This window comes from Neolamprologus multifasciatus, chromosome 9 (genome assembly GCF_963576455.1).
Source record: "Neolamprologus multifasciatus chromosome 9, fNeoMul1.2, whole genome shotgun sequence".
Taxonomy (NCBI): Eukaryota; Metazoa; Chordata; class Actinopteri; order Cichliformes; family Cichlidae; genus Neolamprologus; species Neolamprologus multifasciatus.
In genome coordinates, this window is record NC_140447.1 from 8,680,936 (window position 1) to 8,695,052 (window position 14,117).

The 14,117-nt window shown below is 39.5% G+C and overlaps 1 protein-coding gene across 4 annotated transcripts in view; it reads left to right on the forward strand.

The window, feature by feature from the left end:
• Nucleotides 1–14,117, forward strand: part of ccny (cyclin Y) — a 51,289-nt gene that overhangs the window by 24,982 nt on the left and 12,190 nt on the right. The window contains exons 2-9 of one of the 4 annotated variants that reach the window (XM_085172934.1): nt 8,788–8,862; nt 9,849–9,869; nt 11,252–11,286; nt 11,381–11,404; nt 12,006–12,106; nt 12,208–12,243; nt 12,992–13,049; nt 13,770–13,889. In XM_085172934.1, coding sequence (XP_085029060.1) covers nt 8,788–8,862; nt 9,849–9,869; nt 11,252–11,286; nt 11,381–11,404; nt 12,006–12,106; nt 12,208–12,243; nt 12,992–13,049; nt 13,770–13,889 — 470 coding nt within the window. The remainder of the gene's footprint in view (nt 1–8,787; nt 8,863–9,848; nt 9,870–11,251; nt 11,287–11,380; nt 11,405–12,005; nt 12,107–12,207; nt 12,244–12,991; nt 13,050–13,769; nt 13,890–14,117) is intronic. The other 3 variants (XM_085172936.1, XM_085172935.1, XM_085172937.1) reach the window with 3 other exon arrangements.

Here is a 14,117-nt window from a genome sequence, read left to right on the forward strand (position 1 = left end):
CATGAGGTATGGGGTTTTTTGTTCGTAAAGCTGGCACTGTATTCATACCCATATTTAGAAATCCAGTGCCATAAATTAGGCATTACCTGCCTGAACCGTATGTGGGAACAACCCCAACATTAAATGCTGTTAAATGATCTTTAACCTGCCAGTAGGGCTGCCACAAACTATTATTTTGATAGTCGACTAGTCACCGATTATTTATGCGATTTGTTGACTAATCAGATCATCATCCATTAAATGTACAGCGTACAGCTTACTGCACCAGCAGCATCTGCTCTTATATAACTATCATTAGCTTACAGCTTTAAGTGTTTAAGGTATGTGCTAACTAAAAATAAAAACAAGATGATAGTTTAATTAATTTTAATGAAATTTGCAGATTGTTTCGGTGAAGTTTAATAAACTCCTTGCTATCTAAAATATAACGGGACACTGGAGTATATTCTCAAGCATCTCACACTTCTGATAACCAGCTGTCTGCTTGACGTTTATTCAGCGGTGTAAAAACTATAACTTTGATCTCAGCCAAACCGATTTACTCAGGAACAAATAAAATACTAAAAAAGACCAAACAATAACATTTTTAAGTTATCTAAGTGACTAATATATATTTAACCTGAGTAGCGAAAGACGGCGGTGGGTTTGAAAAACGATTGGCCGGAGTCCGGTGTTCTCACGGCTCTAGTGAGCCTTGAACCCCGGCTAGCTATCGAGCTAGTGGGTAACAGAAGTCTCCAAAAACGTCGGAGCACTTTTGAAAATATGTGGTGTCTTGATAAACTGAGCAGATATTTTAGGTTTACACAGCTACATTCTCGCCTGAAAATATGCTAAACGTTTATTTTGTGACCCAGAAAGAATAATAAGTAATATTAAAACTAAGTAGCTGCCGCCATTGTTGGAAACTGAGCTGGGCTGCGCTATGAATTCTGGGACAGAGCTACTTCTTCTTCTTCGGGGTTTAATGGCAGCTGGCATCCTTGTACATGCAGTGCTGCCATCTTCTGTTTCAGTCCGTTATTACACTCTTAAATCCTACTACTTATTCTGGCTGCTTTTGTCATCTTACAAAGCTTCAAACGACGCGTCGACTATTAAATCAGTCGTCAACGATTTTGATAGTCAACGTAATTGTGACTAGTCGACTAATCGTGGCAGCCCTATCTGCCAGCTCCTCAGTATAAAGTCCTTGTGACATGGCGGTTATTGTTGCTTTAACTTCAATTTCTTGTTGACAATTGCCAATATTGACTGTGATGGTATTTGGCGACATTCTTGACCGCTCCACAGCCTGTAACATTTTGCTAATCTATTCACTATGAACCCAATGGTACATTACATATCATTTTAACCAATGCTTCATAAACAAGTTCCTATTAAACGAATGACAATCCTATCAGCCTCATCGGCCCCTGCGTTGAGTTCTAATCTGCATCTTCCAGCATGCTAACAAGCTCAACTCGGATGATGCGCTTGGTAAAACTGCATCTGCATGATAGCATTAGCATGTAGCTCAAAGTACATCTGTGTCTATGTTTCACAAAGCAGTTTGCTGGTTAGCGATGGGCTCTTAATCCAATGGAGATATGCACTGAACTCATTAAATGTGAAAACTCGTCAAATTCATCATTTTAACAACTTTCTTGGCACTTCTCTTGTCTCAGTTTATTTTTATTCTGCTTAGCAATACTTTTCACTGCTTCTTGACTGGCTTGACACACTGTTCTCTCACACTTTCACACATTCATGCAAGAGAAATAAGAAGCCTGTTTCTTAGCATTTATTTTCCACAAAGTAATTCACTCATGTGGCTGGGCAACACTTCCTACATTTGTCATCAGGTCACTGCAGCTTTGACTTACTGCTGACTGCTTGTAACATTGTTACGACATATGTCTCATCTTGGAGTAGATGCGTGTTTACAAGCCTTTTTTAATTGATTTTCTTTCTGTAATCATGCAAATGAGAGAGTTTTCTGGTGTGTTCTGGTGCAATTTTCCCAACTCTTCCTGCTTCATCTTCCTGTCCCTGTTGGCTTTTCTTTGATAAAAGCTCAGCTCTTTTTACTTTGATGAGTCTGCATCACTGCACAGAGTTTGGTAGCTGTCGGGGATCGATGATACAAGCTGAGGGGTGATTTAAGCTGCTAGAAAGAGCTGCGATGGCACTGCTGAGGGTTTGTGTGTGTGTGTGTGTGCGTGTGTGTGGGGTAAAATGTAAAATATGGGTTCATCATTAGTTATTCATTTACTTGGATTTTCAGCCATTTAGTCACCCTCATGACCTTTAACCTCAATTTTTTAATATTAGAGTTGGCCAATTTGATGCCCAGAAATGTAACTGCATATTAAACCAAACAATTTTCAGTGTGTGTCGAGAGTTTAAATAGTAAATTGTAGTTTGTTTGGAGGAATTCCTGATGGTAACCATGATAGACACTGAACTGTGTCCAGATGGGATAACACTAATTAGATAGTTCCCTTAAAAAGAAAAAGAAAAAGAAAACAAAATAAAGCAGCTGTAACTCTGGCCTGTTCAGCTTATCTCCAATTGCCGTATCATAGGCTGATAGGGTTCCAAATGTTACAAAACAGATAACATGCTTTCTCAAAGGTGCAGATTAAAACCACAACGGAGCTCATGACAACGTACAGTCCATGTCTTCTCTGCAGTCTGCAGTGTTTTCTTATCAAAATAGGAGCATGTCAACTGTTAAGATGTGCCATCAAAGCCTTTATTCATTAACTGCGTCCAGTGAATGTGTGAGTAAGTGTGTCCTTCTCATGGATTTTTCCATCTCTCTGTTATCAGGGCAAAGTCACAGTATCATGTGGTGCTGCGGTTAAAGTTGTAGGCATTGGTAGCTCGCGGATGCCTTTGCAAACATCGCTTAAAAGGCTGTTTTACGTAAAATTGCAGATTGATGTAAATTAAGGTTAAACGGAAGTCAAGTGGTTTCCTTCAATTCACAAACTTTTATTTATGCTGCAGTCATCATCATTCATCATTTGGATTCTTTTTGACGCTGGTCTGTACCACGCTGCACCATCTGGAGCTGGGCAACCAAAAACCAGCAAAGGGGTTGGAGCCTTCCTCGTGACCACTCTGGGGAGCATGTAGTGAGAATAGTGTACTGGTGTACAGTATATACAGATCATCTTGCTCACAGCATAAAAACATTCTGAATATCCTACAAAACAATAAATTTGGTTCCGAATTATTAGCACAGCCTTGAATTAGTGAGTATTTATTTTATTATTAAAAGAAAACGCATGTGTTATGGTCTTTAACCCTTTAAAACCGGTTGGAGCGGGCACACTCCGTTTTGCGCAACTATTTTTAAATCCCAGTAGCACTGCAACCACGTAAGCTAGCACAGTAATTTTTTTTGCATATGAAACCGGAGGAGTTGTACTTACATCTTATGCCATCAGCTTGTCCTAAGTCACGGTTTCCTTCCACATATAGCTTTGCAAAAACTGCATAAAAAGCACTTGCAGCAACAAAAACATAATATTCCAGAAGCACGCTTTGCCGATCCGATCAGCTGTTCATAACACTTCCTACGTTGGAATAGACGTCAGCGCGAACTATCGCACGTCTGCCGTGACCTGCCCGAAACCAGAAGTGATGTCATTTTTGCGGAAATGTCGTTTTTTTTTACCATCAGAGCCTCATGAGCCTATACTTGTGTTTTTAAAAGTTATGTTTGACTTTATGACTTTCTGTGTCGTTTCTGGGATGCTTAGGACTCATATTGCACTGCTGGAAATAGTTTATTTTGATGCATATGCTGGTTTTTTTTGCAAATTTGCATTATAATATTTATTTTCGTTTTTCCTGCAGTATATAAAAATTGGTGTATTTCAAAAATAAAACTATGAAGACACTCAAAATAAATTTCCTGTGGTGGGAAACTATTTTGGGCAACTTTTTTGTATTTACAGTTTTGAGGGATAAGCCTCTTAAATTTCTCTAACTAGAAATATATGTTAAAAAAACAAAAACGATTTTCAATGTTTTTGTAGTTTATTGCAATTTATGTAATTACTATGCACTTAATGCAGACATATTATTAAAATTTAGGCTGTAATGGATGTATTGATGTATAGCAACTTGAAATGCTCCCAAAAATGGCACTACAGCATGTAAAAATATAATATAAGCTCTGGCGGACTTGGTTCCATGGTAGGTCTTAAAGGGTTAAATTAACCCCGTCCCAAGTCAAAATATAAAATTTACGTTTGGTAGTTTGTTTAAGCTAGACTGGTAACACTTACTTTTGCTTTAACAATGAACAATTTCTTGTTCTTCACCTCCCACAGCAGCGTTATTTACGCATCAAGATTAAATGATGATTAAAGTAGTCTTTGCTCAAGACAGGGAGGAAAACAAAGCAAACAAAAAAATCCCACTTTTTCCTGAAGTACTAAAGACTCTCCACTACTAGCCGCTTTGACAGACTAATGTTTTGCTGAGTGGCAGGGAATGGTCACACGATTGAAAACTATAAATACCAGTTAGACAGCATAAGTCAACTGTAATCACAAAAGTAGCCTATGCAGTGTTTTCCCTAAGTAATAACTAAAGTAACTTATCTTGGAACTCTGCTCTTTCTTGGGTCAGGCTTCTGATTTTCCACCATGTAACCAAATCAGTAATTCCAAATTACCCATCATTTGTTCTTCCTGTCATGTCGAGTGTAACTAGTGAGTCCTCCAGTGATGCTTGGTTGAGTCATTTGTTTCTCCACCATCCATCTCCACCTCACGTATGCTAATACCTTGGTTATACTCAAAGCTGTGTTTTTTGCCTCAAGTGAACAAGTTTGTTGTTTCTGACTTTAGCAGAACAGTTTTCTTGCATATTTTGCAAAGATTTGTGCTTTTATAGAAGTTATTGAAATAGTTAAATTGTCTTTGGAGGCTGACATGTGGCTCTCACTGTCAGCATGTTTAGACAGTTTTGATTGTTGTGCATGATATCATTGATATCATTATATGATGCTTTTATAACAATTCATACAGGTATTAATATATGATAGACAATATAATAAGACAGCTTTAATTTACTGTACATGCTAGACTATAGAAACTTTATTTCTCAGAGTCAATACTATATCCAGTAGGATGTAGCATAAAATCAGCCAGTCATATACTAATATGACCACACTTTAACTTGTAGAAGTGTATTTAGTTATCAAATGGGAAATGGGAGGGGCAGTAGGCACGACTTTGTTGGTGCCCTTTTTCTTCTTGTGTTTATCTTTCCATGTTAGTTCTGTCAGTATTCTGTACAATGTAAGTGGTATAGCTTCATACATGCATGGCTTAAATCCACACGCTGACCTTCTCACCATTCTTTGTTCAGCTGCATTGCTAACAATGAGTAACTGCCACCCCTTGCTTCATTTCCTCTCAACTTCCTGAAACGCAGGAAGCCAGGTTGCTTTTGTCTCCCCCAGGTTGGAGAAATGGGGGGAGAGAACTTAAATAGGGTGGACTCACGCCAGAGGTCAATGACCACACATTGAGGGGGACACACCCTGGCTCTGATTTTTTCTTCTTCTTTTTTTAAAAAACAAAAACAACACCTCTTACTGCAGCACGCATAACTTCAGTAACTGAGGTGTTTTAGATGATCAAAGTGTGTGATATCATATTGCTTCCACTGTGATCCATCCTTAGACAAATTGGTGCCAAATGTTCATACACTAACTGGACCTATGAGATTCCCTCCTTCGTGACTCCTGGTAATGAGGCTTAGCAAGTGAATGAGGGCAAAGGAAACAGCTGCAGAATACAAACAAAAACAGAAACAACAGAAAATGTCATATACCCTAAATAACAACAGCTAATTAGAGAGGAAAGGCTTGAACTGACACATTATTAAAACAGAGACAACTTAAATAAGTGCTGGCAACACAAAGTGGGTGGATTCCAACTAAACTTTTTTTTAAATTTGAGGCCATAATTTATTTATATAACACTTATTAAACAACACATGCCTGACCAAAGTTCCATACAGCAGAAATATAAAAAGTGCAAGTACAAAGTACAAGTAATTGTTGCATGCCTAGCAGGCATGCTATTACCAATGAGTACAAATGATGCATCACAGGTTAATAAATCTGTGATCTACATAGGCACCTGCAGAATAGCAGACAACTGTCGGTTGCACAGGCCTAAAGACAGGGTCATGACCCCCCTATCATCTTGTGCCTTACATCTAAAACCAACACCATGCGATAGTCACACCTTTTGTTTTAAAGGTGGATGGTCTCTGTTTCCAGTTTGTGTTGCACTCTTATTTTGAATGTTCAACCACTGCTGACCAGCTAGCTCTACGCCTTCCTGTGTGTTTTCCCTTCCAGGGCATGCTCACTGGAGTACTTGATAGTGCTGCTTTGAGTTTATCTGCAGTATGAGGCAGCTGAATATATTGCATGGTTATCCATCACAAAGTAGATAGCAAATAAAACGTTTCCAGGGGAAAATGTATAAATTGCATTATGTAATAATTTATAAAAGAAATGGTGCATGACCCTCGCCACAAATTAAATCTAAATCTACAGAAAACATGGGCATTTTGTCACGATCATACTGTGTCATTAAGCTGTGATTTCCATGCTTACTTTCTCCATCACTAACGTTCAGACACTGTGCATCATCATTAACCTACCTTAAGTTCTCCTCTAATGCTGCTTCTTCCCACACACCCATCTTTTATTCAGCATCGCTTGTCACTACCTCCTACATCGTGGTGGTGGTGTGTGTGTGTGTGTGTGTATATACACATATATGTATGAATGTGTGTATATATAAGTGTGTGTGTCCTTTGAGGCTGTTTAAGTGGCTCTCCAACACAAAGTTCAAAAGAGTTTGTAGACAATAGCAGCGGCTTGCATGTGTGAGCTGCTGTGCAGAGAGCCTCTGTGATCTCAGCTGTACTTATCACTGCATGGTGTGTTTAATGGCACACGTAAACCAAAGCTTTACACCAACAAGACTCAGCGAGATCTGGTTGCAAGCCACTAATGCTTCCCCTGTCATCACCTTCACTCGTTATATTTTCTCTACTACTGTTTCTCTCTCACTCTCTGTCAATCATGTTTCAAATCTGTCATCTTCATCCCTTTATTTTTCTGCTCTCTTGCCCTCTTTGCCCTTTTCTCTCTCATTATCAGCTTCTCACTCTTTGCCTGTCTCTTGACATCAGTTTCTCTTTCTCTGCGTTTGTCTGTCTGGGTGTTGGTTCTTTGTGACCCTTCCTGTTGCGCTGACATCATCCAGGAGGCCAGGAAGCCGCTCGTTGGCTAACCACCCCACGCTGCTAGTTTGCATTGAATTTTAGTTTTGTTTCTTTTCTGGTTCAGAGTTTAATGCGTGGCAGTGTCGATGTAATGTTAGTGTGACATTATCATTAATTTTTCCTCAGGCTATTGTAACATTTGAGAGTAAATGTTTAACCTAGACCAGAGTGCAATAAAGATTCTGAAGTCATGTCAACAAATGGTTTCATCTAAGGTAGTGCAGGATATTACAGGTCACCAGAAAATTCCGCCATTAAATCAACCAAATAAAAGTCTGCTGTTCAAACAACAGTGGCTCTCTGTTGCACTAACCACAGAAACTATTATGTCTGCAGGCTCCGAATTCTACATTTCCTGTTTATAATTCAGCAGTAAAATGTCACGTTCCAGGATGTCTGGGACTATGGGATGTAATTGGGACAAGGAACTAGGACACTAAATTGATACTGATATATTCATTCAGTAGCTGTGCATAACAGCCATATGCTAGGCTCTGTAGCTGCTACTGGATTTAAACAGACACATCTGGCAAGGGAAGGCAGTATATTTACAGCAATACATCAAAGCAAATCAAGTACAAATACATAAAAAATTAGAAATGAAATCAGGTTGTATTCTAAATGCCAATTTTACTCATCTGTTTATTGGTGTCTTTTGGGTTTTGTTTTGTTTTGTTTACATTTCCCAGTAGCCTGAGATTATTGTCATCATGTCCTCTATTAAAACACATTATTTGTAATGGGTTGCCAGAAATAAATACCTGGGCTACTTTCCATTGAAACAAATGTAACAAGTAAGCATATTTCAGAGTTAGGACTGTTTCTTTTGATCCTTGTATAAAAAAGCCTCATTGAAACATTCAGACACCCTCTGATGGATAAGTGTACAAAGCACTTAGCGTCATACCCAAAGGATGAATGTTGTACAAAGCAGGTTTCAGCAGCTGATTTTTATCAGCTGTACAGTGCTGAATGATATTGTGCTCGTCATTTATTGCAGTTTTTCTTGCCAACTCCTCTCAGATCTTTGGGTTCTGGGTGGTGTGTGTGTGTGTGCGCAGAAGGTGATTCAATACAAATCTATAGCCTTCTGCTGTGTTTGCTTTGTGCATTGATTTACAAACCACCGTTTACACAGCGCTGGTGCAGCAAACTGTCAGCTGACAGATATGTTTTTCATTTAGCTCAGACCATTAGACGAGAGGTGGTTAGCTCGTGAAGCCAGTCCCACATTTATAACCTCAAAATTAAAGGTTGTATACGGCAGCCTGTTTAAGTTATACCCGTCATCCTGATGATTATATGATATTGAATATAGTTTTATCAAAAGAACATCATAAGTTCTCTAACAGCTTAAACAATTTGTTTTTCCTGACAGCATTTATTTTTCAGCTGCATTTGGGATTAAATCATTTGAATCAGTTTAAATGCTGCTTTTCTTTGAGGCTTATGTTTTCCTTCCTCTGTATTTAGATCTTCCCATGGAGTACAATCCCTCAGATCATCCCCGCGCCAGCACCATTTTCCTCAGCAAGTCACAAACTGATGGTGAGTTGTGCTCTCTTCTTTTGTCCCATTTTAATAATCTCAGATCGCTCTGAAATTTCTTCACTGACTTTTAAATGAGGGAAAAGAGTATTTGGAGTGTCATGATTGTTATTAATCTAGAATGAAGAAGAGCTAAATTTAATAAATGTGTTTTCGTAATCAGTGACGCACCATTAGGTGTACACCTGATTTACTTGGATGAAGCCAGGATAGCATAATGCAGGGTTACATTTGTGGTAAAGGATAATGTCTTCTGGTTTGTTTGAAAATGAGGAAGCAGCTTGTGGACATGCTTTAAGTTTCTGTGCAAAGTCAGTGAGCTGTGCACTGGTAGGTGCAAAGCCACTGCAGGTGGATCATGGACAACCAAGCAAAGAGGTGAAGCAAAGACAGTAGCATATGCCCACTTTTTGAGATAGCAAGCTGTTTTTATTGAAGGTGGAACTTCAGATATCAGCACAAGTACCACTGACCAGCATGCTTTTATCCAACATAAAAGCTCTAGATGGAGCCCTGTCCCGTCTGCTTTCATGTCAGATTTTTGAAGACGCACTGGGGTGTTTTGATCTTCCTTAGCAGGCACAAAGATTGATCTTGTAGCAGTCGGGTGCCTCTAGAATGACAGGAATGTCTTATTATCAACTGAAATGTGAAGCTTTTTAGATTATTTCCCAGTTTAGACATAATCTCTTTGCTTTGAAGCTTTTGATTCAGCTGAGCAGTCTGTAGCCTGAAGGCTGTTATATAGATCCGGTGTTAGGTGCTGATAGTGTTGTATTAGCATCGTCAGGCTCTTATGTGAAAGTCTGCTGGCCTTTGTTCTCATACTGTTAATAAATGTCAGTACACAGCATTGTGGTCCTAACATATGTGACAGCTGCTGTGTTCATCACTCCCAGCAGCTATAAATGAATTACTGACGCACTTAATAATGAAGCCTGTTGTGTGTCATAAACATGGAGACAACTTGGACATTTGTTTTTCAGTTGCTGTGCCCAACAAAAGAGGTAAGCATGTATACGTCTGTGCTTGGTAGGCAGGTAACACTATGCTTACTGTGTGTTCGGGCTGGACCCTTTAAGGGAACAGTCCCTCTGTGTGGTCTCAAACTGCATCGTATTCTCGTACTCTGTTAGCAGGTGACTTGTCTCTGCTGCTTCGCTGCTGATATCGTCTGTGTGCGTGCGTGCGTTTCTTCCATTGCACATGTCCGTCCATGAGATGTAGGAACAGGACTGCACAGCCTTGGCCAAAGAAATTGCAATTTAGTTACTAAAATGACACGCCTCTAATTACTGGATATTTCAATTTTCATATGTAAATGGTTGATAAAGTTAGAAATCAGCCTCGAGTATAAAGCTGTGATTTGTGTCACAAGTGATGCCATGTTTCATGACTATTCAGAAATCACTGTGGTTAGGTTTGTGGTTTTTTTGTTACTGTTTTTTTTTTTGGACTAAGCTGTGCAGCTGTTTGATGGTGTCAAAGACTGCTGTTCTTTGCTAAATACACACACACACACACACTCACATTTGCTCAGTGGAAAAAGCTCAGCGTGCTTTGCAGTGTGAGTGTGTGCACCTTCGTGCCAGAGAGGTAAGATACAGACAGTATGGGATGAGACGTACAAGGTGTCTCTGTGTGCTCTGCGCTCTCCATCTGCTCCAGTTTGCTTTGCTAGCAGCCCTTTTCCCTTTGCGTGCTCTGTTAAAACAGAGTGAGCACATATACTGATGCACACAGACACGCACGCAGCGCTGCTGCACTGTTGCGTGTGCCGTAACTGCGATGAAGCTCTGCTTTATAGAACCAACAAATCACCACATCCGTTAAACAGAAGTAAGGTAGCAAAATACCAGATTTGTATGAACAGAAAGAGCTCAGATGATTGGCTGCACTTGAATAAACCAGTCACTATGCCTGATTTAATTTGGACTCATGTATGTCCAATCACAGGAAGTTAATTCTGTTCATGTGGACGTAGTGTGGGAGAAACCTTTCATCACTCATGCAGGTGAATTCTTCAGTGTCTGAAGATTTCCTGACCTGGACGACTGAGCATGAATTAAGACATGTATGTCTAAATGATGAACGGATTAATTGATAAGGTCACACTCATTCCCACATATTAACACACATTTGCCAGTGCAATCGCAGGGGAGAAAATACTCACAGGCTTAGAAATTACTCAGTTTTTCAATGTAAAAACTGCTTTTTGCTGAAGCTGCTTTGCTTTGTTGTATGTGGTTTATAATAATTATACACAGGGGGAAAGTCTATATTAATAGGGCAGCTCTGAAGCCTGGTTATATGCTGCTCCCTGTCTGTGAGGGTTGTGTACTACACTCACACAAAGATTCTTGAAGCGCTCTCTCGTCTTCTTTTTCAGTTCGAGAAAAACGGAAGAGCCTTTACATCAACCACGTAAGTAACTGAATCATTAGCCACTGTGTGTAATGCGTTTGCTGTTATGATTGCTGTGCAGTTAGTAATTTTAATGTCTTGTATTTTTTGCAAGTTAACACACATTTCGGAGAACAAGGTAAAGTCACCCAAAGTAACCCAAACCCGTTTCCATTGTTCCTCCCGTTTTTTTTTTATCCCACACTCCAGACTCCAATTATAGTCGTAGTGTTTAAAAAGCTTTAGATGTAGTAGAAATGTAGAAGAAGCGTGGTGTTATGGTGCAGGTCATCTTTGTCCACACTCCCTGAGACCTGAAAGACAGGACTTGCTAAACGTGCAAATGTGCTTTTTTGTTTGAACAAAATTTGCATTACTCAGTTCCTGCAGGGCCAAATGAGAAAACAGCGTCTTGTTTAAGTCATAAACCTGTTTAGTATGCACCAGTTAAAAATAATTTTGAATGAAATGAATGGACGATGAATAGAAAGGTCATTACTCAAGGTGATGAACTTGCTATTCATCAAGTTTTTGATGTTTCTCTAAAGATGCACTCCACCATAAATACCATTCCTGCATGCAACAAAGTGAGACGCTGACAGACCCACAGATTAGCTCGTGGGCTCACAGGTGCCCTACTTTCCATCCTCATACCAGGCCTTTGGCTCGTCCAAGTATGACAGAAATAGAGATTGACGCGTGTGTCTCTGTTTTTTGGTACGGACGTGTTTGAACTCCAGCATTTTCCGGGCCCAGTGAGACGGAAATACAGCTCCTGTTCCACCATATTCCTCGATGACAGCACTGTCAGTCAACCCAACCTGAAATACACCATCAAATGGTAACCCCCATCTGAGCGATTCACAGCTTTATCTAATATTGAAAGATTTTTCCCTTATTGTCCTCTTACACTCATTTTTATTTACCTTTTTGTGCTTGCAGCGTAGCCCTTGCAATATATTATCATATAAAGAACAGGTAAGATTAACCTTTTATTTCATTTGCACCAAAATTCAATTCAATTTTCAATTTTCAATTCAATTTTATTTATATAGCGCCAAATCACAACAAAAGTCGCCTCAAGGCGCTTCATAGATACAGAGAAAAACCCAACAATCATATGACCCCCTATGAGCAAGCACTTTGGCGACAGTGGGAAGGAAAAACTCCCTTTTAACAGGAAGAAACCTCCGGCAGAACCAGGCTCAGGGAGGGGCGGGGCCATCTGCTGAATTCCATGAAATACAAAAGCCCTGCAACATCCTGCTTCATTCTGACCCAGAAAGATTATATTAAATTCTTTACTCTTTAGATACTTTGATATCCAGCTGAGCTAGACATCCTTCTGCAAAGGGATGTGTTCTTACTAAAGGCTGTGGCGACACTAAATAATGCTTGCATGGAGACATTTTTAAATAAATCACAAAGCAGAGAAGAACAGGCTGTTTTATGTAGCAGCTTAAGTGACTCACATTTCCGCTCGCAAAGATGCAGCCTGGAACACATTTTTGTGTTGTTAATAGAATTTGATGAATTGACATGACTTGACAGATCTCATATTTTTTTAAAAACACGGAAGCTTTAGGATAAAATGTGTTTCTATCAACTGAAAGTGGTAAGAATTCCATATAGGGCAGCTGGTTGAAGTGCAGATCCATTCATATAAATGACTTATCAATGAAATCATGCATCTGTTTTTGATTTCTTTTCCTCTTTTTAATTCCAGAGACATCGACGGAAGAATGTTGTTAGATATTTTCGATGAGAAGCTTCACCCACTCTCAGTAAGGCCGCAGCCGAAGATAAATTTCCATTACACACAATCCAATCCAATCCAATCCAATTTTATTTATAAAGCACTTTAAAATACCCAGCACAGGAACAAAGTGCTGTACAGAAAATAAGTTAAAACAATAGAATAACAGAAAACAGCAAAATAAATAAATAAAACACATAAAACATAAAATTAAAACAGCCCTATATTAAAACAAAAACAAGATAAAACAGCATCGAATCACCTAAAAACAACTAAAATAATAAAAATAAAAATAAAAACCAACATCTCACATGGAAAGGCCAGGGTAAAGAGGTGGGTTTTCAAGAGTGACTTAAAAACAGATAAAGAACTGGCCTGTCTGATCTCTAAAGGAAGCTCGTTCCACAGTTTTGGAGCTGACAAACTATACTATAGAGCTGTCAGGATTCATCAGGAAGACTAATTGCATGAGCTGATAAACGGCACATAAGCACACATGGATCACACAGTGGCGAGATGTGTAATCTCAGGAGCCATCTGGATCATTCAGACGTGTTTTAAAATGAATATTTGCTCAACAATTTCAGTCTCAGATTTTACATAACCCCTTTGTTTTACGCCCAATGTCCAACAACACTAAACCTCTGCATTCAGAAATAAGCTGATGTATCGAGCAGCAGTTTGTGATTCCACTTTGGGAAACGATCTGATTTCATTTCATTCTTATCTTTTCTGGTGTTTGCCGCAGAAGTCTGAGGTTCCTGCTGATTATGACAAACACGACCCCGAGCAGAAGCAGATCTACCGCTTCGTTAGGACGCTGTTCAGTGCCGCGCAGCTCACTGCCGAGTGTGCCATCGTCACTTTGGTGAGTAAACAGTTCAGCCGTGAAACCCAGTCCCTGCACACTTTTAGCCCTTTTCTATTCGCACTTACTCAGATCAGCTGGACACACGACTCGCTTCGACTCGTTTTCCATTACAACCACCTAATGTGGGTTGGGTCATTACAGCAACGCGACAGAACGTCCCGTGACATCATTTGGATGTAACACAAACGCCACAATAAAGGAGGACATCGGGGCGATGTTACACCT